Genomic DNA, 26,544 nt, shown 5'->3' with positions numbered 1-26,544 from the left:
CACAAATTCCTTGTTAATTGTTTTTTGTAGAGATACATTCTTATTTTTTTTAATGTGGGTATACTTAGTAATTTGTTTCTAACAAATATAGTGTGGTAGAAATGATGGATTTTGACTCGAGGTTAGGTCATAAAAGAGATCGTGACTTCTGCTTTGTGACTTCACTTTCTTGGATCACTCTCTCTGAGCCATGTCCTGAGGACATTCTAGCTGCCCAAAAGAGAACTCCACATGGTGAGTCTTTCTCAACTGGGGTCTTTCTGCCACCAGCCACCTAAGTAAGCCATATTAGAATCAACCACATGGAGTGGTTTGTTACATGACAAAACATATCATTACTTTCTACTATTATCGAAGACCCATACCAATAACCAATCTTCTAGTCTGGTCCATGAGTGAGTTCTTCCTTAGTCCAAATAGCTTAAGTGCATCAGTATCTACATGTCTGTGGTCATCTCTATGCTTACAATGCCTTCATTTTACTCTAAATAACAACACTGATTGTTCTTTCAAGCTCCTGTGATGTTAGTTCTGTCATATCCTCTTATTACCAGATATAGCTTTCTTGCCCTCTATGAACATTTTATTTGAGCAAAGTGTACAATAAAAATGCAGTATGTTTTTGAAATATTCCACTAACCCTTGATTTTCATATTAAAGTTCTTTTTAACACCTTAATATCTATTTCCAACACCCTCAGTCCATTTGGAAAAGTAATGTTTAGGGGTGCCTAGCTGGCTTAGTTGGTCAGGCATCTGACTTCAGCTCAGGTCCTGATCTCATGGCTCATGAGCTCCGGGCCCACACTGGGCTTTGTGCTGACAACTCAGAGCCTGGAGCCTGCTTCAGATTCTGTGTCTCCCTTTCCCCATTTGTGCTCTGTCTCCCTCTCAAAAATAAACATTAAAAAAATTTAAAAAAAATAGTAATGTTTACGTGATATTTGGGAATTTCCAAAGCAAAGATTAAAGGGGGTAAAAAAGTTAGTACAACAGGGGAAGGTGTAAAAGGCAATCATAAGATTAACTAATTTTCATAATTGTGGTATTGCAGCCTTGAAATGAACAACTAAAATTGAAGTCAGGTTCACTTTACTTTTGAACTCAAAAAGAAAAAAAAAAACCTAGAAAATAATAATTCTGTGGTGATTAATCCTTTGTTGTAACTCTATGTCACAGCACAAAAAAATTATGTTCATTTCTATGAAAAACTTATCTAATTTACTGACCTTCACAGTTAGTGTGCCTTTATGGGAGATGTGGCTCTTTAATATATAGACTTTAAAGTTTTCATTTTGAATTGCTTTCTTGGCAGATGGAATTCAAATTATTTTCTGCTTACAACAAAATGAAATTTAACTCCAGTGTATTTTAATGAAATGTTTCTTGTACTACTCTTACAGATGCTTTCCCAGTAAGGAAGTAGACTAAATTAAAATGACTGCAATACAAATTTTGGAGAATAACTCTTGGCTAATATGGGCATTGTGACACTTACAATTATCTCTCATGTACAAGGAATCTCATGAGAGCTCTAGAGTGAGAAATAATTACAAGTGCCAAGAAGGCTGCTATCTAAATTGTAGCACAAAATGAATTCATATCTCAACCAATTTTGTCACTAATATTTGGCTAAAAAAATTATATTTTCTAAACTAGAACTTGAAGAATTAAAAAAAAAAAATAGCCCAAAAGCGAAAGGAACAGCTAAAGAATTACTGAAAAGTCATATTGTATCCTTTATTAGACTGAGAACAAGAACTTAATAAAGACCTTAACTTAAAATAAATTATCTAAGCAAATGATAAATGTTAGGAAAGGGCAGTACAGGGAACACAGAGGCATAGAAAAATGTTAGAAGGGTGAAGATGGGGTCAAGGAAGGATTCTGTGAAGCAGTAATGTTTAAAAGCAGACCTGAAGAGCTGCAACTCTCCTTTCTGTTAGTTAAATCCAGATTTTTCATTTAATTATTTCAGGATAATCAAATAACGATCAACCTGGATTATCCAGGATGATTAAAATGCATTAGAAATACAATAGTTTTATAAATTGCAAATATTTTTCACCTCATTTTTATTCCATTATCCTTTAGTGAAAATAGTGACAAAATGAAAGGCACTACATCACTGAGAGTTTCATACAGAACAGGTGACATGGCTATCTGCTATCCTGCATTACTCACTATTTTACTATTAACAAAAGTTTAAGGCATAAGATTAAAAGTTGAATGTGAAGAATACATTAACTTTTAAAGAACAGTATCTTTAATTTATATTCACATTTGAACTATCAACCTGACACACAGGTTAAGTAAAAAATGAAAAATATTAGGGGTCATGGGTGGCTCAGTTGGTTAAGCATCCGACTTCAGCTCAGGTCATGATCTTGCGGTTCATGGGTCTGAGTCCTGCATGGGGCCCTGTGCTGACAGCTTATAGCCTGGAGCCAGCTTCCAATTGTGCATCTCCCCTCTCTCTGCCTCTCCCCCACTCGTGCTCTGTCTCTCTCCCTCTCAAAAATGTTAGAAAGAAATTTAAAAAAATATTAGGAAGATGACTAAAATTTTAAAAAGATGGCAATTTGCTCAGAATAAATCATAACACAGTATTGTATAATAACTCTGAAAACATTATTACAAAATGTTTCACTATAGTATAAAAAAGTAAAAGAGAACAAAAGACATCCATTTTTTGTCCTCTCAAATTATTGCAATCTTTGCTCTGTTACCTCCTCTTCCATTGTTTGTTCTCATGGTGTGTTCCACCACTGAAATAATAGTCTTTTTTTTGGTTGCTTTTAAGATTTTCTCATAATGTTTCATGTTATGCACTTTGACTATGGCACGATTAAAAGTGAAATATTTTCTTAACCTACTCAATACTCATTAAGTCTTTCCAATCTGACAATTCTATTTTAACCGATTTTATAAAATTTCAGCTTTCTCATTAATACCACTTCTTTCCAATACCTTTCTCTTCTTTTGGAATCCTATGTAAAGGACTTATGAAGCCTCTCAAACAATCCCGCATGTATTAGAAATGTTATTCCATATCTTCTTTGCTGGGGTTAAATCCTCAGTATTATATTCTAATTCACTAATTGTGCCTTCAACAGTCTAGAGTGTATCTTGTTCACTAAATATCTATCTATATCATAAATATATTTTTCATATCCAATATTTTATATTGTGTTTTTATACCTACTTGTTCTTATTATATGCCATTTATTTGTTGAAGGAAATGGGTCATTTTGGTCTGTATAATTCATTACATTCTGGGCTAAAATGATACCATGAAGATGGAGTCATACAAAAAGCTCTTCTATTTTCCATTATCTCCTATAAATTAGTAGTTAGATCTACCAGCATATAGATTAATATTCAATATTTTTATTTTATAATTTTTTTAACATTTATTTATTTTTGAGAGACAGAGACAGAGCGTGTGAGCAGGGGAGGGGCAGAGAGAGAGAGGGAGACACAGATCTGAAGCAGGCCCCAGGCTCTGAGCTGTCAGCACAGAGCCTGATGCAAGACTCAAACTCACGGACCGCGAGATCATGACCTGAGCCAAAGTCAGACATTTAACCGACTGAGCCACTCCAATATTCAATATTTGTCTGACATTAAAGTAGCATGTGAGACTCAAGGCATTAAAGTGCCATCACTGCACAGCACCTTCTATTTCTAGTACGTACATGCAGTAACATCACCCCTTTACAGAGTAAGTAATACTTCTGGAAAAATCAATGATTGGTACCTCTAACTGATAACTTTGGAAGGCAGGTCACATTCTCAACTGTTTGTAATTCTGGTTCACACAGCTAAAATTTTAATGTATCAAAAGTAAGCTGTGACAGATGAATACTAGTTTATTTAAGGCCTCATTAAATAAAAATCAATAGGGTAACAAAATTAAAGAATTTTTTTTATGAGAATGATTAGTTGAAGCTTTGGCAAGATTCAATAAGGGTGAAACTCTAAAATAAAAATTACGTAAAGTTAGCATTGAAGACTAAGGTAAAATAATAAAAAAATAATATGGATTCCGTACTAAGATTGCATGGCTGAGTCACGATGGACAGGATTTATATACCCACTTGAAAAAACTAAAAACCTGAGTAAGATATATAAAATAATGACTTTTAGATGTTGGCTATTAGGCAGAGCAGGACAGTAATCTTTGAGAGAGGGTAACAAATAAGGTAATTCAGAATGCACCAGATTGGTGCCTGCCAGGTAGCAGTATTGGCAGAGGAACCAAGACAGAGGCTGGGTATATCCCTGAGTTGAGGAGAAAGAGTTGGGACTCTAGAGTACAAAGTGGCTAGATTTTTACAAGGCATAGTATCAGAGGGGAGAGATGTACATAGACAGTAACCTCTGAAGATCTGCACAAAGACTGTATCCTCATCAGCTGAATACTAAAAAGCACACACACACACACACAAACAAACCACCTAAAGCTGGGGAAAGAATGGGGAGAGGAGATAGCACATGCAGAGCTGGGAGTATTTTGTGTCCCAATGAGCCAGAGCAGAAAAACCTTGCAATTCACAGGGCTAGAGTTCAGAGTAGAGTTCAGTTCAGAAAATGCTATTATCTTAGTATTGGGAGGCAATTAGTCTTAGACAAAATACTGCTCTGGTCCATATAACAAACCTTAAAAATAAGGATTACACATAATCATGTCTAAGAAAAAAGTAGATGAATATTTATAAAAACATTCAAACAGTTGTTATAACAAGTATGTATGTTTGAGGAGAGCATGGAAGAGATGAAACAAACATTAAGAAAATGGCAGCAAAAAACATTGTAACAGAATAGGTTAACAGCATTGGTTATCTCTACTAGTTGTAGCGATAAAACTTTTAAATGCAATCACAGCAAAAAAATAAACTATAAAATATCTAAGAAAAGAATGACAGATTTCTTTCTAGTTGGAAACAAGGGAAACCAAAGAGAGTGGATCAATTCCTTTCAAGTGCTAAAAAAAATCCCAAAATGTCAACCTAGAATTCCATAACAAGAGAGAATATCTTTTAAAAATGAATGTGAGGCAATAGGAGAGTGAAGTGGTTGGGAAATGTTTTCTCCCAAAAAAGAACTATGAAGACAAAAACAATCATTTCAGCTTCCTGGAAATCAACCAAAAGAACTGAGAAGCATTTATTCAAAAATGTTGTCAACCTTTGGGTTAAAACAGTAGAAACCTATGGCATTTTGGCATGGAACTATTTTTTTTTTTCAATAATTCAAAAGGATAGGGAAAAAACAAGTCCCATTAAATGTAAAATGATTGAAATCCCTTAAAGTATGTTTAATAACCACAACAAAGTTAAATTAGAAATTAATAATAGAAATTAATGGAAGATCTCCAAATATTTAAAAATTAAACAAAAGACTTAATAACCCATGAGCCAAAGAAGAAATCTCAATACAGAAATAAGGAAATGATTTGTATAGAATAAATATTAAAATATATCATTATCAAAAATCCTGCTATGTCACTAAAGCAGTGCTTTGTGGGAAATTTATGCCTTAAAAGGCTAGATAAGAAAGGAAGAGGGATATAAGATCAGTAACCTCAGTTTCTACCTTAAGAAACTAGAAAGAGAAGAATAAATTAAAACGAAAGCAATCAGACAGAAAAGAAATAAGGAATAAAGCAAAAATCAGTGAAATAAAAAATACATAAATAATGTCAATGAAACCAAAAGTTCAATCTTTGAAAAGATCAGTAAAATGGATAAACCTTTAGCTAGACTAAGACAAAAAGGAAAGAAGATACAAAAACAAACAAAAATCAAATAGGCATCACTGCCAATCCTACAGAAATAAAAAGGATTCCAAGGAAATATCTATCAAAAGCCACACTATGCCATCAAATCTGCAATATACATGAAATGGACATATTGTCTGAAAGACAAAAATTACTATAATGAATCAATAAACAGAAAAACCAGAGGCACCTGGGTGGCTCAGTCGGCTGAGCCTCTGACTTTGGCTTAGGTCATGATCTCATAGTTCGTAAGTTCGAGCCCCGCATCGGGCTCTGTGATGACAGCTTAGAGCCTGGAGCCTGCTTTGGATTCTGTGTCTCCCTCTTACTCTGCCCTCCCCCACTTGCACTGTCTCAAAAATGAATGAATGTTAAAAAAAACAAACAAACAGGAAAAATGTGTAACAAGATATTTAATCAGTAAATGAAAATCATCATCCAAAAATACCAGCTAGGCTTAAAGGGCTTCACTGGTGAATTCGATCAAATTAATAAAAAAGAAATAATACTAATCTTTCATAAACTCTTTCAGGAAACAGAGCAGAAGGGAAGACTTCCCAGATATTCTATGAGGCCAGTTAGCAGATTAATGCCCCCCTATGAGAGGAGACACAAAAATCCTTAATAAAATATTAGCAAACTGAATCCAGCAGCATGTAAAAGGATTATGTATCAGGATGATGTAGAATTTTTACCAGAATACAAAATTGGTCTAATATCTGGAAATCAATTAATATAATTAATATAATGCACTATCTTAACAGAATAAAGGAAAAAGTCTGTATTTTCATCTTAACTGAAACAGAAAAAAAATAAAATCAGTCAATCATGATAAAAACAACATATGAAATAAGGTTACAAGGGAATTTCCTCATCTGACTAAAGGGTATCAATATAAAACTTAATAGCTACTGACATTAAAGGCTGTTTTCCCCTTAAGATTAGGAAAAAAGGAAAGCTGTCCTCTCTTACCACTTTTACCCAGTTTTGTAGTGAAGTTCTATAGCCAGTGTAATAAAGTTAAAAAAAAAAAATTAAAGACACAGAAATAGAAAGTGTTTAGACTTAGATAGAAAGTAGGAATTAAAACGGTCTTTATTCACATATGACATGACATGTTATGTAGAAAATCCTAAATAATCTACAAAAACAAAATCTCAAGACTATAGAACAATGAAAGTATCTTGTAATTCTGAAGGAATAAAAAAAAAATCACCTGTATTTTTTATACATTAGTAAGGAAGAATCTAGAATAGAAATTAAGAGAACAATTTCATTTACAATAGAATAAAAAATGAAAACACTTAAACTAAATTTAATGAAAGTAGTAGTGTAAGATTTGTACTTGAAAAATCATGAAAAACAGCCAAGAGAAATTAAAGAATATCTAAACAAGTGGAGATAACAATCTCTATTCATAGATTGGAAGATTCAAAATGTGAAAAATGCAATTCCCTCTGCATTGGTCTATAGAGTCATATTCTCCATCAGAATCCCAGCAGACTTTTATGTAAAAATTGACAAGCTGGGGGCACCTAGCTGGCTCAGTTGGTTAAGCATCCGACTCTTGGTTTTGGCTCAGGTCATGATCTCACAGTTCATGAGATCAAGCCCCATGTTGGGATCTGTGCTGACAGCGTAGAGGCTGCTTGGATTCTCTCTCTTGCTCTCTTTTTGTCACACCCCTGCTTGCACTGTCTCTTTCTCTCTCTCTCTCAAAATGAAGAAACACAAATTTTTTAAAAATTGACATGTTGACTCTAAAATTTACATAGAAATACAAAAATCTATAATTGTCACAATAATTTTGAAAAAGAACAAAGTAGGAGGATTTAACACAACCTAATTTTTTAAAGGTACTCTGAAAAAAGACAAGTAAGCATGTTCTACTTATACATGGAATCTAAATAAGCCAAACTCAAAGAAATAGAGTAGAATGGTGGTTGCTGGAGGCTGGGGAATGACAGAAATGGAGATATGTTGGTCAAAGAGTACAAACTTCCAGTTATAAGATGAGTAAGTTCTAGAGATCTAATGTACAGCATTGTGACTATAGTTAACAAAGCTGTATTTATTACATACTTGGAAGTTGCTAAGAGAGAAAATCTTAAATGTAATCACCACCACACAAAGAAGGTGCTTACGTGAGACAACTGAGGTGTTAAGTAACCTTACTGTGGTAATCACTTCACATCATATATGTGAATCAAATCATCACATTGTACAACTTAAACTTACAGGTCCTACATCAATTATATCTCTAAGCTTTAATCAATACAGATGGTATGGGTATAAGGACAGATTAGAAAAATCCATAAATTAATCTTTGCATTCATGTTCATTTAGTTTTCAAGAAAAGCTCCAAGGAGGGGTACCTGGCTGGTTTAGTCAGTAGAGTGTGGGACTCTTAACCTAATCTGGGGGGTCATGAGTTGGAGCCCCACATTGGTTGTACAGATTACTTAAAAAAAGAAAAAAAGCTCCAAGGCAATTCAATTGGAGGAGGGTAGTATTTCACCAAATGGTGCTTGGACAAATGAATATCTATACGTAAAAAGTTGACTTATAGCCTTATATCCAAAAAATACATAATAGTTAACTTTATATATATTTTAACTTATAAGATTAAGTTATTAAATTTCTAGAATAAAACACAGAAAAAAATTTGGGGTTAGGAAAAATGTTCACAGATATCAAAAGCATGTACACAGAAGAAAAGTGAATAAATTACTTCCTTCAAATGGAATACTTTTGCTCTTCAAAAGGTAAGGTATCATTAAGAAAATGAAAACAAAGCCACAGGCAAGAAAAAAAATTGCAAACCATTTATGTGATAAGGGACTTGAATCAAGAATACAAAAGTACTTCTACAAAAACCCTCTCAATATTGGTTAGAATAAACAGACAGAAAATCAGTAAGGATAGAAATTACTTGAACAACACTAACAGATTTTGACCTAAAAACAAAAGCACAGTATGTAATTTTTCCTGAGTAAATAGAACATTTCTTAAGATAGACCATATTGTGGGTCATAAAACACAACTCAATAAATTTGAAAGCATTCAAATTACACAAAGTATGTTCTCTGACTACAATGGAATTAAATTAGAAATCAATAACAGAAAGTTCTCAGATGTTTGTAAACTAAATACTTTCTTCTTGTCAAGGAAACAAGTCAAAAAGGAAATTAGAAAGTATTTGAGCTGAATGAAAATGGAAACACAACATATCCAAATTTAGGGGATACAGCTAAAGCAATACTAAGAGAGATTTATAGCAGTAAATTCTACTGTTAGAAAACAGGCCTCAAATCAATTACCCCACTTTCCACCTTGTGAAGCTAAAAAGCAGAGTAAATGAAACCCAAAGTAAGCAGAAAAAGGAAATAAATAAAATTGCAGAAATCAATGTGATAGAAAACAGAAAAATAATAGAGTTCAATGTAACCAAAATCATACTTTTTAAGAAAAATAAATACAATCGGTATGAGAGATGTGAAACCAATGATATTTTATGAACAACTTTATGCTGATAATTGTTGAATATAATTCAACAACGCAGATCAACGTATCATTTTCTTGATACTGAAAAGACTTATATCTATCTATTAAAGAAATTTAATTTGCAATTAAAGACATCCCTACAAAGAAAACACTCAGTCCCAATGGTATAATGCCTATGTGAAAAAAAAAAAATTATTAAACTCTTCCAGATGATTAAAAAGGAGATAACACATTGCAGCTCATTCAACAAAGCCAGCATTTCCACAGTACCAAAAGCAGTCAGAGACATTCAATAAAATTAAAAGTTAAGAGATACACATCTCTCTTGGGGAGCCTGGGTGGCTTAGTTGGTTGAGTGTCTGACTTTTGATTTTGGCTCAGATCATGATCCCAGGGTTGTGGGATCAAGCGCTGTGTCAGGCTCCGTGCTGAGCGTGGAACCTACTTGGTATTCTCTCTCTCCTTCTGCCCCTATGCCCCTCCCCCTTGTTGATGCACATGCTCTCTTCTCTCTCTCAAATTTAAAAAGAAAAAAAATTTAAAAAAAGATCTATATAGATCTCTCTTGAACACAGAACTATAATTCTTAGGAAAAGTTTAGCAAATTTATTTAGAAAGAAAAATTTATCATGACTGTGGGTTTAGCCAAAGAATTTAAGGCTAAGATTATAAAATCAACCAATTTAGTTCACATTAACAGTCTTAAAAAAGAAAAACCATATATACCAACCTCCACAGATGTAGAAAAGTATTTGACAAAATCCAAAATTCATTTCTAATAAAAACTCTCAGAAAACTAGGAACAGAAGGGATATTTCCTCAATCTGATAAAAGGCATATGTGAAAAACTTATTAAAACTCATGAAACTTATGAACACTAATTAGGCTTAGTGAAAAAAGTCAGATGAAAACAACAACAAAAATCAGGAGTACATACTGTATAATTCCATTCCTATGAAATCCTAAAAAATGTAAACAGTTAGCAAATTGATAATTGATTGATTCTGGGGAGCAGGGGAAGACTGGAAGAAAGGGAGGTAGGGAGGAATTACAAAGTGGCAAGAGAAAACTTTTCAGGATGATGGATATATTCCATTATCTTGCTTGTGGTAGTTGTACAGGTGTATATATGTCAAAACTTAGGCACTTAACTGTGTCTGACACCAACTCTTTTTGGGTTCCTGGACCCAATTTGAATTTGGGGCATGGGTTTTTGCCTGCACGCACACACACCAACAATACTTACTGGTTTCTGAGAATTCAGCTCAATTCTGACACTGTCTACCTGGACACAGCATCAGACTCTACAGGTTAAGAGCTCAGCCCTTCAAGATTGTCCTCTATCCTCCACTTCAAATGCCAATCATAAGCCCTAGGCTTTTTGTTACCTGTGCTTGTGACCCATGGGCTATTAGACTGGAGGTTCCAACCACATCCTCTTTATATTCTTTTTAATACGCAAGAGCAGCTCATAAAACTCAGGGGAACAATTACGTTAACCAATTAACTAAAGGATATGATAAAGGATTTGAATCAATAGCCAGATGAAGACATACACGGGGCAAGGTATGGAGAAAGGGCACATAGCTTTCATGCCCATTCTAGGTGTGTTACTTTGTTTGTGTTCACCAAGCTCTCTGAACCAGTCCTTTGGATTTTTATGGAGGTTTCACTGAATATTCATGATTGACTAAGCCATTGCCATCAGCTGATTCAACCTTCAGTCCCCCAGCCCTCCAGTGGTTGGCAGGTATGACTAAAAGTTCCAAAGGACCAAATATATAGGTCTTATAAAAAATTATATAACATGTAATTTGTTTTACATTAATTATACCTTTATAAAGTTATAATAGAAAAAGACTACATGGCAAATATATGGAAATTCTTGTTTTTTAAAAATTTTTTAATGTTTATTTTTGAGAGAAAGAGTGACAGAGCATGACTGGAAGAGGGGCAGAGAGAGAGGGAGACAGAATTTGAAGTAGGCTCCAGGCTCTAAGCTGTCAGTTCAGAGCTCGATGCGGGGCTTGAACCTACGAATTGTGAGATCATGACCTGAGCCTAAGTCAGACACATAACGGACTGAGCCACCCAGGCGTCCCTGGAAATTCTGGCTTTTTAAAAAATTAACTTTTCTATAACTTACTACATGTGTAGTTTATGGACAAAAGAGAATATGAAATTATAATCAAATATTCCATACTGAAATTAAAGGCCTTGGTCCTATTTTTTTTTTTTTTTTTGGTGAAATAAAGAGTTTTTCATATAAAAAAATAAAACAGGCAGAAGTAAAGCAATAACAGACAAACTCAGGAATGAGGAGAGCTGGAAATGGTAAATCTGTGAGTAAATATAAATAATTTTGTTTTCTTATTCTTAAGTTTATTTAAAAGACAGGTGGCTTTTTTCTTTTCTTTTCTTTTCTTTTTTTTTTAATTGATTGGTTTAGTTCCCCAAATCCCAAACATCTCCAACTTCAGGATGTGTGTCCCTATCAGGCTATACAGTCTCTCTCAGTATCTTTTTTTAATCAGCTATTAAACACATTTTCCCAGTGTGTTAAAGGAAAAAAAAAAAAAAAAAAGGTTTATTTATTTTGAGACAGCATGAGCAGAGAAGAGGCAGAGAGAGAGGGAGAGAGAGAATCACAAGCGGGCTCTGTGCTATCAGCACAGAGCCTGACACAAGGCTCGATCTCATGAATCATGAGATCATGACTTGAGCAGAAATCAAGTCAGACACTTAACTCACTGAGCACCCCAGATACCCCTTCCCAGTGCATTGTAATCTTCCAGGTTTCTTCTAAAAGTTCTATTATTCATTCAAGAAGTTAGGTGCGAATTTATTAAACTTGCCTAAATTTCCTAATAATACAGCAGATAGTCACAAATTACTAGATAACAGCAAGCTAACTTCTGGTGCTGTTCAGTAGTTCATCTTTTTTTATCCTTTTTACTTTTTGACCCCCTTCACCCATTTTCCTCATCCATCCTGCCTCTGGCAACCACCAATCTGTTTTCTGTACCTATGAGTTTGTTGTTGTTTTTAGATTCCACATATAATCCACAGTATTTGTCCTTCTCTGCTTGAGTTATTTCACTCAGCATAATGTTCTTGAGGTCCATCCATGTTGTTGCAAATTACAAGATTTCATTATTTTTTAATGGCTGAAAAATATTCCACTGTATATATAAAATTTCTTTATCCATTCATCAACCTATAGGTTGTTTTCATATCTTGGTTATTATACATAACGCTGTAATTAACATAGGAGTGCATATATCTTTTCAAGTTAGTGTTCTCTTTTTCTTTGTATAAATATCAAGAAGATTTAAAAAAAAGGTAGGGGGTGTGTGGGTGGCTCAGTCCGTTGAGCGACCAACCCTGGATTTCAGCCTAGGTCCTGATCTCATGGTTTGTGGGATTAAGCCTCACATCAGGCTCCATGCTATGCATGGGTTTCTCTCTTTCCCTCTCTCTGCCCCTCTCCCACTCACGTGGCATGTTCCCTCTCAAAATAAATAAACATTAAAAAAATTACCAAGAAGATTAAACGTCTTTTTCATACTCTGAATTAAAACAAGACGTTTAAGTTAAAATATCAAACTACGCTTCTTTTTTTTTTAAATGGATTTCCCTGTTTTAACTAACTTTTTAAATTAACTGGCCAACTGGGGCGCCTGGGTGGCTCAGTCGGTTGAGCGTCCAACTTCGGCTCAGGTCATGATCTCGCGGTCTGTGAGTTGGAGCCCTGCATCGGGCTCTGTGCTGATGGCTCAGAGCCTGGAGCCTGCTTCGGATTCTGTGTCTCCCTCTCTCTCTGACCCTCCCCCGCTCATGCTCTGTCTCTCTCTCTCTGTCAAAAATAAATAAAACATTAAAAAAAAAAATTAAAAATAAATAAATAAATAAATAAATAAATTAACTGGCCAATTAAAAGTCTCAAATGTATCTAAAAACAGTGCTTCTATTATCTGTGTCTATCTACCTAAACATACATCATGCCTAACTAAAAGAACATAGCAAGTTAATGTAGATGATTCATTAATTCTCTGTGAAATATGCTGCTTAATAATGTAGTCAACAATTAAAAACTTCACAGAAAGACTAAACTGGCTTGCAATGGAGCATGACAAAAATACTTTGGTTCTATTTTCATGTGTATAGATGAAGGTAAAGAAGAGTTGTTGATTATTTACAGAGGTGCCCTTTTTTTGTCAACTTTTCTCCCATCTTCAAAGATGTATTTTTAAAACACTCCTGGTTAATTTGACCGTGAAACAAGATGAGTATCACAGGACAGGAAGCAGGGCATTGAATTTTTTCAAATATCAAGACAATCACATCTTATTATATTAAGACCACATTAATTTAATGATATCCTATTAATAAATAGTCCATCAGTATAAATCCAAATATACTGAATGCTTCTAACAATATATGATCTGAACTTAAAAGAGTATGGCAGTGTTACAATTTCCTCCACAATAGGGGTGCCTGGGTGGCTCAGTTGGTGCAGCATCTGACTCTTGGTTACAACTCAAGTCATGATCTCATGGTTTGTGGGTTTGAGCCGCACATTAGGCTCCATGCTGACAGTGCAGAGCCTGCTTTAGATTCACTCTCTCTCTCTGCCCCTTCCCCACTTGTGCTCTTTTTCTAATAAACTTAAAAACAAAAAACAATTTCTTCCACAACAGTAGTATGACATTTATTTAGCTTTTAGAGCCAAAGCTGTTTCCCAAAGAACAAAACAAATAGAGGGTTTCCTATTTTTATAATTACCTAGGACTACAAAAAAAGCAATAAATTATTTAAGTTAAAAATCTAAGTGATTTTTAAAATTCCTTACCGGTATCTATGAACAAATATACCCTTAAAAATAGAATTCATCATATTTTCAATTTCATCCTGGTTTTCCTGTAGCTGAAATGAAAAAACAAAAAAAGTTAAATCCTGATCATTTTATTTGAAATGAACAGTTCCAGTTATTTTTAATTCCCAGTTATTCTCATTCTGAATAATAATCAATCCTTTTTTTCACTTATTGTGCATCACTTGTTTGAAATTACCAGTACTACTGCATTACTTCAAAAGCTTTACTAAACTGACTTCAGAACCTCTTTGTCTCTCTTTACACATACATACACACAGTAACTAACAAAAGTGTGATGTGGCTAAATGTGGCCAGATTCCAATATCCAAAATACTACCTGCTTTGAGAAGAAGTCTCAATTTCTGTCTTTCTTTCTTTTTATTGTTTTTAAGAAGTCTCAATTTCTATACCTCTTCCAACAAAGTCAGGCCCCTGGCTTGTTTTGCCTCTCTTGGTAGCAGGCCATCCTTGATCATATTTGCCACTGTAAAAGAAACTTACTATTCGGCCTAAAGTATCCAAATATTACTCTGCATCTGTTTAGCCCATAACTGAGACTAGGCCAAGTTCCCAATACAGAAGGCATAATTGAAGATAGAAGCAATCCTCGCCATTAGTCATAGAATGCAGCAACAAAATAAAATAGTCTAGTAATGATATAAAATTTAGGAAATACTACTGATCATAGTTAAAGTTTGAGCTTAGTTACTGCTCAAGAGGAACAAAAGCACTTATACAAAATTACATTCCAAGTGATATTTCTTATTATAATCTCTTGTGTAGTAATACTCAGTGAAATAATTTGCTTTTATTACATATAAGAGTGTGAGAATAAAATTCCTTCAGACTTACTCTTTTGCTGTATGCTTTATTTCAGTTTTACTGAAATAATTTTTTTTATTTTATATGTTTTATTATATAAAAAATTAATTTATAAGAGGCATACAGTTTGGTTAATAGTACTTACTGATGCACAGTTCCAAAATTTACTTTCACAAAATTTCAAGTATTATATATGATTTTAACTGTGTTCCTCAGAAATTCATATGCTGAAGTCCTAATGCCCCAGTACCTCAAACCTTATTTGGAAATAGGATTGTGTCAGATGTAATTAGTTAAGATGGGGTCATTCTAAAGTAAGGTGGGTCCTGAATCCATTATTACTGGTGTCTTTATAGAAAGCAGAAATTTAGAGACACAGACACACACGGAAGTCATGGAGAAACTGGAGTTATCTTCAACTTGAAGCCACTTAGTCTGTGTTGGTATCTGTTACAGCAGCCCCAGCTAGCACCCTAATACAGCATGGGTAATAATTTAAAATTAGTTTGCGTTTCGTGTTGCCTGTTATAACCCATTATTCATCAGTAATTTATTTGTAGCAATGTGATATTATTCTGTTTTCAAGTTAAAATACTGTATATTTAAAATTTGATTTCCTATTGGGCAAATAAAAATATTACCTACTAAAAACCCAGTTTAAAACACTTTCAAGATATATATATATATATATATATATATATATATATATATATATATACATATATACGTGTATATATATACACGTATATATGTATATATATATATATATATATATATATATATATATATATATACACACACACACACATACATGAAAATTGCAGTGTAAAACTGAGACCAATCTTATTTATAGGAATGCCTTATTCATCAGCTAATAAGTAGTCTTTGGTTTCCTTCTAGAAGGGCAGCTTTGCTAGCACCCAGCTCTGACCATACTATTTATTATGCTTTCTGAATTCACAGCCTGATAATCTTTCTGAGTTACCTGACCCCTAGACTACCTTCTTTCAAACATAGGATTGTTTTATGATTCTCTTCAGCCATCAGACAGCACTCAGATAATCAGTGGCTGAACATTCCAGTTTAATTTGAAACCTTGAGATCACACATCTGACTTAAATAAATAATTTAAAATACATACAACACACTTGCTCCCTCCCTCTGTCCCTCTGTCTCTCTCTCACACACACAGCCACACGCAGCCCCATCAAAAACAAACAAACAAAAAACAAAATCACACATACCTTTTTAAGATCGTATGAAACTTACCTCTTTGCGTTTCTGAAGAAGTAACTCCAACCTTTCATTAGCTCTCTTCCCAATCATTTTATTTCTCTCAGCTTCATATTGTCTTTGTGTGTTATCCTGATGAATACTGAGGTTTAAGGCAACATTCACCAACGCAGTCATGAGCTTCATGGCTATGAAATAAAGGAAGATTATGGTTTTCACCTATTAATAAGATTTTCATCCGTAAGATAACAAATTTATAATGGAAATGGGTGAAGGAAACAAACTAGTCAGTTTCTATGTTTTACAACTCCGGCATAACAAATTAAAAAAAGAAAACTTAACTTTATAGAAATAAAGTCACGATCTTAGGCTGCAACATAATTTTCTGTGCCTTAGTGTCTCTATAGCTTAGTTCACAACATTTTCCTCCTTAAAATCAGCTCCATCCTAATTAGCAGCAGGAAGAATTTAACACCCCCTCTTCCCGACCTTCAAATATGCATGTTAGGTTTTTCTTCTGCCCATGAGTTCTGTGTATACAATTGCATCTTTAATACCTTTAGACACTTCAAAGATGGCTTAGATATTTACAATCAATTCATGACCCTTACCCACAAAGATGGTTTGTTCTCAGTGAATAGCATAACTCCCAAACCCTGAAATACAGATCCTACCAAACTCATTAATCAAAAATGTACCCCGTGAACTTCTGATTGACCTATTTTCCTCACAGTGTTAATGTACTTTTAAATGTTCACTTGGATTTGCAAATCTTTATTTTCAAACTTGTGTTTCAAGTCATCTGAAAAACAGGTATAACACAAACCTTAAACTTTTCTCTACTCATATTTATTTTCATTATTGATAGTGTAGAAAAATACTGACAAAGGACTAAGAGTTTGTGCTGGTAAAAAAAACTTCCTTTTTTTTCTTTCTAGGTTATTTATTCATCTGCAAGTATGAACGAATGTGCAGTTTTAAAAAATGAACTGATCAATGTTTTGGAATACTGATCCACTTATCGGCAAACATCCATAACTATATAGGAGCATGCATTTCTCTTAAAACTTATGATTTCCCTTTAGTTAAACACATCTATTATCTATACGCACGCGCGCGCACACACACACACTATATATATATATATATAATGTTAACCTGAAACTCTGTATGCTTTTTGGCAACTCCATGTTAATAGTGATTGCTGCCTTTAAGCTAAAATATAAGACAAGATGTAAACAAATATATTTAAGTTAGTAACTACTTAGAAATACATTTAATTAAAATACTTCTTCCTAAGATACAGTGTCTCACAATAGTAAGTTGAGAAATATTCAAAATACAGGCTAGTGATTTTACAATATTTTACACACTGTCAGGGTATCTGATGATACTGTGAAAGTTAAAAGTACTTTTTTTTTTTTAAGTTTATTTATTTTTGAGAGAGTGAAAGAGAGACAGAGCACAAGCGGGGAGGGGAAGAGAGAGAGGAAGACAGAATCCAAAGCAGGCTGCAGGCTCCGAGCTGTCAGCACAGAGCCAGAGGTGGGGCTCTAACTCGTGAAGTGCAAGATTATGACCTGAGCTGAAGTTGGACACTTAACCGACTAAGCCACCCAGGCACCCCTAAAAGTACTTTTTAGATTAATCTGTATAAAAAAGGAGAATAGCTCAAAGACAAGAGGGATCTGGGGCATTCACACTGCCCAAAGTCATGGATAATAGTGTAATAAGAGTTTGTCCTGAGCATACAAAATCATACCCTTTGGAGTTTTAATTCAGGATATACCTCCAGGTCCCCAAAACAAAATGACTTATATATCAAGGAGTTGAAAAGCTTTAAAATTAACACCAACCCTGGCTGGAATTCCTTAGTGGAAGCTGAGACACAAATTTTCTTCAATTTAATGATTTTTGCTTTTAGCTACATATCTCCTTATGAACCCAGATCCCACAGGCCAACTGCCACTGTGTAATGACCCTCTTCCCATCCTAGACATATAAACATAATGCAAAATGGTCAATATGTTTTCACAAAAAGACAGGATATAACAGTATTTACTGAGATAAAATGCTTATTGATCTGTAAAACAAATTTCAACTGAAATTTTCATTTCATTTACCAACAATTAGCAAATAAATGGCTACTGAGAGACTGCTAATTTAATGACACATACATAACATGGGGACTGTGATATCTGAGTCCAGTGAAAAACACTCATTCCTACATAGAGTGAGCACTAATTAAATTTCACCAGTATTACTAAAGGAATTATTTTATAAATTAATAGTCCTACAGGAATTCAGCCTGGTTCTGTGACACTGGCTATGAAGTAGTTTCTCCTTGTTTGCCGAAGAGAAGAATACTTCATTTAGCCTTCAAATTTTAACTACTGGGTATAGAAGGGCAAACCTGTTTTAATGCTGTGCTACTCATAGTATGGTCTGCAAATAGGTGCTGACCACAAAAGGTTTATTCACAGTTGATTATCAGTACAATTCGAAAGTAAGTTTTTAGAAATGTTCTTAACAATCTGACAATGATTGTATGTCTACTGACTAATAATATGACACTAAGAAACATATAATTCATTTGCTTGCATGTTACAAAAGTATTAGCTTGTGAAAGACTGGTAATTAAAAAATTAGCCTTAATACCACAGAGTTTAATAAAAACTTATTTAGTGCTTCCTCATTCACCTATCAATCCAGTATGTACGTAACCACTATTTTACTACAAACTAGAAGTACAGAAGTGAATTAGAGTATCTATCTTCATGGTTATTACATTCTAAGCTAGTGAACATAATAAACTAATACAGAATATACAAACGAAAAAAGTATGCCAGTTAATAAAAAAATCTATAATGAAAAATACAGAATTTTTAAAAAAAGTATGGTAAAAAGGGTAGTCACAGGCAAGAAGGCCTCTCTGCAGAGTTCACATTTGACCATTAAGTGAAGGGATGAGTATATGATTATATGACAGAACATTGTTCCAGGGTAAAGGAGTCCAAAGGTTATAAGATAAATTGTTATGAAGAGGGCACTCATAAAAGAGCAAGGTATTTAATGTAGCTGAAGCACAGAAACAGAGGCAGGAGATGAGAGTAAGAAAGAAATCAAGAGACCAGTTTACAAGAGTTCTACTAGAATCTAGTCAGAACTCAGGAATTAAATCTAAAGCAGATAAGACCCACCAGAAAATATGGTATGGGTGAGAAATAGTTTGATTTGCATTTAAAACCACTGTGCGAACAGATTATAGAAGAGTAAAAGTGGAAGAAGGAAGACTAAATAGGAGAACACTAGGAGCTGAAAATATTTTGCCAAAAGTTTGGAATAATGATTCTCAAGTTGTTGGCTTTCAGCAACTCAGTACAACAATGCTGGCGTGAAGTAAAGTGTTACCAATAGGTAGAGAGATTCTGAAGATTTAGCTAAAAAAAAAATTATAGATTATAATGTAGGAAAATAAGATCAAAAGAAAAGACAAGGGTAATTAGAAAGCTTTGATTTTATTAGGTATCTAAGTGGAAATATCCAGTAGATATATATTTGAAGTCATCATCAAAGACATTATTTAGAGCAAATAAAACAACACATCATCCAATGAAAAATGAGGCATGATTTATGTGCTGAAAAGAAAAGCTTATCAAGACATTTGTTGATGGGGGAAAAAAAAGCAAGAAGCTTGTGAGTATGTATACAATGCTATCATTTATGGAAAAAAGGAATGTTATTTATTTTTATGTGCCACTCTTGTAAGCTCTTTACACATACTTAGTCATTTATACCTCATAACTCAAACAAGTAAGTATATTATAACTATTCTTTTTGTACATAGGAGAAAACTGAGACCAAGATCAGCTAAGAGACTTGAAAGTTACACAGCCAGCAACTGGGCAGAGACAGAATTTGATTACAGGGAGTTATGCTCCACAGTCCAAGTTCTTAAGCACTATATCACATACTGCCTCTCAATCAATATGTATGTGCTATTATATTCATAATCTTTGGAAAAAAATTTATGAGACTGCCAAATTTGGTTGCCTTCAAGAAGATAATTTGATAGCTCAGAGCCATGGGTGAATGACATTTTACCATATATATAAATCATAAATCATGTGACTATATTACCTCTTCCACCATCATTATTTTCTAACAAAAATAATAAAATTATGGAATTGGTTTTCACTTTATTCACCAAAGAGTGAATAAAGACAGGAAAGATAAAAAGGTCTGAAGACTGAGTTCTGAGATAATTCAGTATTTACAGTTTAGCTTTTTAAGATCCATTATGACAGTGTGTATTCCACAGAACAAGTTCAGACAGTGACTTAAGAAGGAAGAAGTAGCTATGTCTAATGAGACAGAAACGTAATACCTGGGAGCTTCCCTGTGATTTGGACAATAAAGAGGTAACTGCTGACTAAACAGAAACAATGAAGTGGCAGAAACAGATATCTGACTGGAGTGTGTTTAAAGAGAATTAAGAAGACAAAAAGGAGTGAACATAAATAATTGAGATTTGCTGCGAAGAAAAGGAGAGTATTAGGACTGTAGGAAGAAAGGCATGAGGAAACAAGGGAGAATGTAATGGTCAGTCTTATGTATCAACCTGGCTAGGCTACAGTATCTAGTTATTGAATCAAATACTAATCCAGGTGTTACTGTGAAGGTATTTCATAGATATAGTTAACAGCGACATCAGCCAGTTTTAAGTAGAGGAGATACCCTCAATAAGGTGGTGGGTTTCATGTAGTCAGTTGAATACCTTAAGAAGAAAAAACTAAGGTTTCCTGGAGAAGGAAATTCTGCGTAAGGGCTGTACAACTCCAACCTCCCTCTAGCTTGCTGTCCTACACAGATTTCAAATTTGCCAGTTCCCACAATTTTGTCAGCCAACTTACTGAAATACATCTCCCTGGCACAGACCCCTCGCATGCACCAAGTCTACTGATCACAGAGTGTTGGAAAGCTTCAGTTTGAGGGGAAACAGGATCTATCTTCATTCCTTTTTCACCCTTGGATCTAGCTTCTTTTAACAAACAAACCAAAACACACCTAGAATCTAGCTTCCTTTTCTGGGGGCTGGTGGGGGGGAACCTCGTCTTAATATAGCCATTACTTGGAAGAGTACAACGGTCTTTCCTAACAATCAAATGCAGAAAGTAACCCAGACAAAATGAGAAGACAGGCGAATTAACCCCAAAAGAAAGAACAGAGAAGTCACAAGGATTTAATCAATGCAGATAAAAGTAAGATGTCTGAACCAGAATTTAAAACAGTAATCATGAGGAAACTAGCTGGGTTTGAGATAAGCACAGAAGACACTACAGAATCCTTTACTGTAGAGATAAAACAACTAAAAACTAGTCAGGCAGAAATAAAAAATGCTATAACCAAGATGCAAAGCCAAATGAATGCAATGCTGATGAAGATGGATGAAGCAGAATAGCAAATCAGCGATACAAAAGATAAAAACTATGGAAAATAATGAAGCTGAAAAAGAAGGAAAGAAAGGTATTGGATCACAAATGTAGACTCAGGGAACTCAGTGACTCCTTAAAGCATTATAACGTTTGTATCACAGGAGTCCCAGAAAATGAAGAGAAAAAAAGGACCAGAAGGTTTATTTAAGCAAATTATAGCTGAAAATCTCACTAATCTGGGGAAGGAAACAGACATTAAAAAACAAAAAGCATAGAGACCTCCCATTAAATTCAACAAAAGCTGCCATCACTAAGACATATCACAGTGAAGTTCAAAAATACACAGTCAAGGAAAGAATCCTGAATGAGGAAAGGGAAAAAAAAAAAGTTGTTAACATACAAGGGAAGACAGATCAGGTTCGCAGCAGATCTGTCCACAGAAAACTGACAGGCCAGAAGGGAGTAGTATGATATAGTCAACATGCTAAATGGGAAAAGTACGCAGCCAAGAATACTTTATCCAGCAAGGCAATCAGAGTAAAAGGAGAGTTTCCCAGACAAAAAATGAAGGAATTCATGACCAGTAAACAGACCTGCAAGAAATATTAAAGGGAACTCCTTGAGTTGGGGGAAAAAAAGACCACAAAAGCAACAAAGACTAGAAAGGAACAGAGAACATCATCAGAAACACCAACCTTATAGGTAGCATAATGGCACTAAATTCATACCTTTCAATGATTACTCTGAATGTAAATGGACAAAATGCTCCAATCAAAACACAAAGAGTATTAAAATGGATAAAAAAAGAAGACCCTTCTATATGCTGCCTATAAGAGACTCATTTTAGACCTAAAGACATCTGCAGATTGAAAGTGATGAGATGAAAAACCATATATAATGCTAATGAATGCCAAAAGAAAGCCTGACCAGCCATACTTATATGAGACAAACAAGATTTTAAACCAAACAATATAACAGATGAAGAAGAGTATTATACCATAATTAAGGAGTCTATCCATCAGGGAGATTTAACAATTATAAATATTTATGCCCTCAACATGGAAGCACTCAAATACATAAATCAATTATTAACAAATACAAAGTAACTCAATGGTAATAATACAATAATATTAGGGGACTTTAACACACCATCTACAACAATGGATAGATCATCAAAACATAAATCAACAAGGAAACAACAGCTCTGAATGACACACTGCACCAGATGGACTTAACAGATATATTCAGAACATTTCATCCTACAGCAGCAAATGTACATTCTTTTCGAGTGCACATGGAACATTCTACAGAGCAGATCACATACTGGGTCACAAATCAGCCCTCAACAAGTAAAAAGACTGAGATCAAACCATGCATATCTGCAGAACATAAAGCTTTGAAACTTGAAGTCAATCACAAAAAAAATTTGGGAAGACCACAAATACATGGAGATTAAAGACCATCCTACTAAAGAATAAATGAGTTAACCATGAAATTGAAGAAGAAATTAAAAAATACATGGAAGCAAATGAAAATGAAAACACAAAAGTGCAAAACCTTTGGGTTGCAGCAAAGTCAGTCTTAAAGGGAAGTATATTGTAATATAGGCCTATCTGAAGAAGCAAGAAAAGTCTCAAATACACAGCCTAACCTTATACCTTAAAGGATCTAGAAAAGGAAAAGCAAGGGGTACCTGGGTGGCTCAGTTGGTTAAGCATCTGACTTTGGCTCAGGTCATAATCTCACTCTTTTGTGAGTATGAGCCCTGCTTTGGGCTCTGCACTGGCAGTGTGGAGCCTGGTTAGGATTGATTCTCTTTCTCTCTCTGTGTCTGCCTCTCCTCCTCTTGCACGTGTACATGCACGCTCTCTCTCTCTCTCTCAGACTAAATAACCTTAAAAAAAAGGGAACAGCAAATGAAGCCTAAAGCCAGCAGAAGAAGGGAAATGATAAAATCAGAGCATAAATAAATATAGAAACAAAAAAATCATATCAATGAAAATAAGAACTGTTTCCTTGAAGTGATAAACCAGTAGACTAGACTTATCAAAAAGAAAAAAAAAAGAACCCATATAAATGAAATCACAAATGAAAGGGGAAAGATCATAACCAATATCATAGAAATACAAACATTTATAAGAGAACATTATTAATAATTATATGCAAAAAAACTAGGCAATCTGGAAGATATGAGCAAATTCCTAGAAACATACAAACCACCAAAACTGAAACAGGAAGAAATAGAAAATTTGAACAGACCCATAACCAGCAAAAAAATTGAGTCAGTAATCAAAAAACTCTCAACAAATAAGAGTCCAGGGCCAGATGATTTCCTAGGGGAATTCTACCAATGTTTTAAAGAGTTAATACCTATTCTTCTCAAAATGTTCCAAAAAATAGAAAAATAAGGAAAAACTGCAAACTCATTCTACAAAGCTAGCATTACCTTGATTTCAAAACCAGACAAAGAGCCCACTAAAACAGAGAATTACAGGCCAGTATCCTTGATGAACATGGATGCAGAAATTGTGAACAAAATTCTCACAAATGAAATCTACAGTACGTTGAAAGAATTATTCACTATGATCAAGTGGGATTTATTCTTGAGCTGCAAGGGTGGTACACTATTCACAAATCAATCATCATGATACACCACATTACAAAAAGGATAAGAACCATATGATCCTCTCAACAGATGCAGAAAAAACATTTGACAAAGTATAGCATCCATTCCTGATAAAAACCTTCAATCAAGCGGGGATAGAGAGAACATACTTTAACATCATAAACACCATATATAAAAGACCCACAGCTAATATCATCCTCAATTAAAAACTGAGAGCTTTTCTTCTATGGTCAGGAACAAGTCAGGGATGTCCATTCTCACCATTGCTATTTAACACAGTACTGGAAGTATGAGCCACAGCAATCAGACAATAGAAAGAAATAAAAAGCATACAAATTGGCAAGGAAGAAGTCAAACTTTCACTATTTCACAGATGAGATGGTACTCTATGTAGAAAGCCCAAAAGACTCAACCAAGAAATTGCTGGAAGTGATACATGAATTCAGTAAAGTTGCAGGATATAAAATCAACATACATAAATAAGTTGCATTTCTAAAGACCAATAATGAAGAAGCAGAAAGAGAAATCAAGGAATCTATCCCATCTGCAACTACACCAAAACCTGTAGGATACCCAGGAGTAAACCTAACCAAAGAGGTAAGAAGTAAAGGTCAAAAATCTATACTCTGAAAACTATAAGCACTTATGAAAGAAACTGAAGAAGACACAACTAAATGGAATAACATTCCATGCTCATGGATTGGAAGAACAAACATTGTTAAAATGTCTACACTAATCAAAGCAACCTTCACATTTAATGCAATCCCCATCAAAATACCATGAGCATTTTTCACAGAGCTAAAACAAACAATCCTAAAATTTGTATGGAACCACAAAAGACCCTGATTACCCAATGCAATCCTGAAAACGAAAAGCAAAGCTGGAAGCATCATGATTCTAGACTCCAAGTGTATTACAAAGCTGTAGTCATCAAGACAATAAAGTACTGGCACAAAAACAGACACATATAAATCAATGGAACAGAATACAGAACCGAGAAGTGGACCCATAACTACATAGTCAACTAATTTTCGACAAAGCAAGAAAGAATATCCAATGGAAAAAAAAAGACAGTCTCTTCAACAAATGATGTTGGTGAAACTGGACAGCAACATGCAGAAGAATGAACCAGGACCGCTTTCTTACACCAAACACAAAAATAACTTCAAGATGGATAAAAGACCTAAATGTGAGATAGGAAACCATCAAAATCCCAGAGGAGACCACAGGCAGCAACCTCTTTGACTTCATTGGAGCAACTTCTTAATAGACACATCTCTGGAAGCAAGGGAAACATAAGCAAACATGAACTACTGGGACTTCATCAAGATAAAAAGCTTCTGCACAGCAAAGGATATAATCAATAAAACTAAAAGGTGGTCTATTGAATGGGAGAAGATATCTACAAATGACGTATCTGATAAAGGGTTAGTATCCAAAATCTATGAAGAACTTATCAAACTCAACACCCCAAAAATAAATAATCCAGTGAAGAAATGGGCAGAAGACATGAATAAACATTTCTCCAAAGAAGACATCCAGCCAGACAGCTAACAAACACATAAAAAGATGTTCAGTATCACTCACCAACAGGGAAATACAAATCAAAAGCACAATGAGATACCACCTCATGCCTGTCAGAATGGATAAAATTAACAACACAGGAAACAACAGATGTTGGTGAGGATGTGGAGAAAGGGGAACCCCCTCCTATTGTTGGTGGGAATGCAAACTGGTGCAGCCTCTAAGGAGAACCATATGGAGGTTCCTCAAAAAATTAAAAAAAGAACTACCCTATGATCCAGCCATTGCACTAACCAGGTATTTATCTAAAGGATACAAGAATACAGATCTGAAAGGATACATGCACCCCGATGTTTACAGCAGCAATATCAACAACAGCCAAACTATGGAAACAGCCCAAGTGTCCACTGACTGATGAATGTGTACACGTACACGCACATACACATCCATCCATATCCAATGGAATAGTAGCCATTAAAAAGAATGAAATCTTGCCATTTGCAATGATGTGGATGGAGCTATACTGTATAAGAGAAATAGTGCCAAGAGAAATAAATCAGTCAAAGAAAGGCAAATAACACATGATTTCACTCATATGTGGAATTTAGGGAACCAAACAGACAAACATACGGGAAGGGAAAGAAAAAAAAAAGAGAGGGAAGCAAATCATAAAAGACTCTTAACAACAGAGAACAAACTGAGGGTTGAAGGAAAGATGTTGGTGGTAGATGGGCTAAAACCCA

At 34.5% G+C, this 26,544-nt stretch overlaps 1 protein-coding gene across 3 annotated transcripts in view; it reads right to left on the bottom strand.

Moving 5' to 3' along the window:
* The window catches only part of STAG1 (STAG1 cohesin complex component), a 401,929-nt gene that overhangs the window by 128,275 nt on the left and 247,110 nt on the right, over positions 1-26,544 (bottom strand). For all 3 annotated transcript variants that reach the window (XM_060638731.3, XM_078432318.2, XM_060638735.3), the window contains 2 exons: positions 16,253-16,404; positions 14,138-14,211 (listed from right to left, as the gene is read on the bottom strand). In XM_060638731.3, the coding sequence (XP_060494714.1) occupies positions 14,138-14,211; positions 16,253-16,404 (226 nt within the window). The remainder of the gene's footprint in view (positions 1-14,137; positions 14,212-16,252; positions 16,405-26,544) is intronic.

The sequence above is a fragment of the Panthera onca genome, chromosome C2 (genome assembly GCF_046562875.1).
Source record: "Panthera onca isolate mPanOnc1 chromosome C2, mPanOnc1 haplotype 2, whole genome shotgun sequence".
Taxonomy (NCBI): Eukaryota; Metazoa; Chordata; class Mammalia; order Carnivora; family Felidae; genus Panthera; species Panthera onca.
Note: the sequence above shows the minus strand (reverse complement) of the source record. Positions and strands in the feature narration are given on the sequence as shown.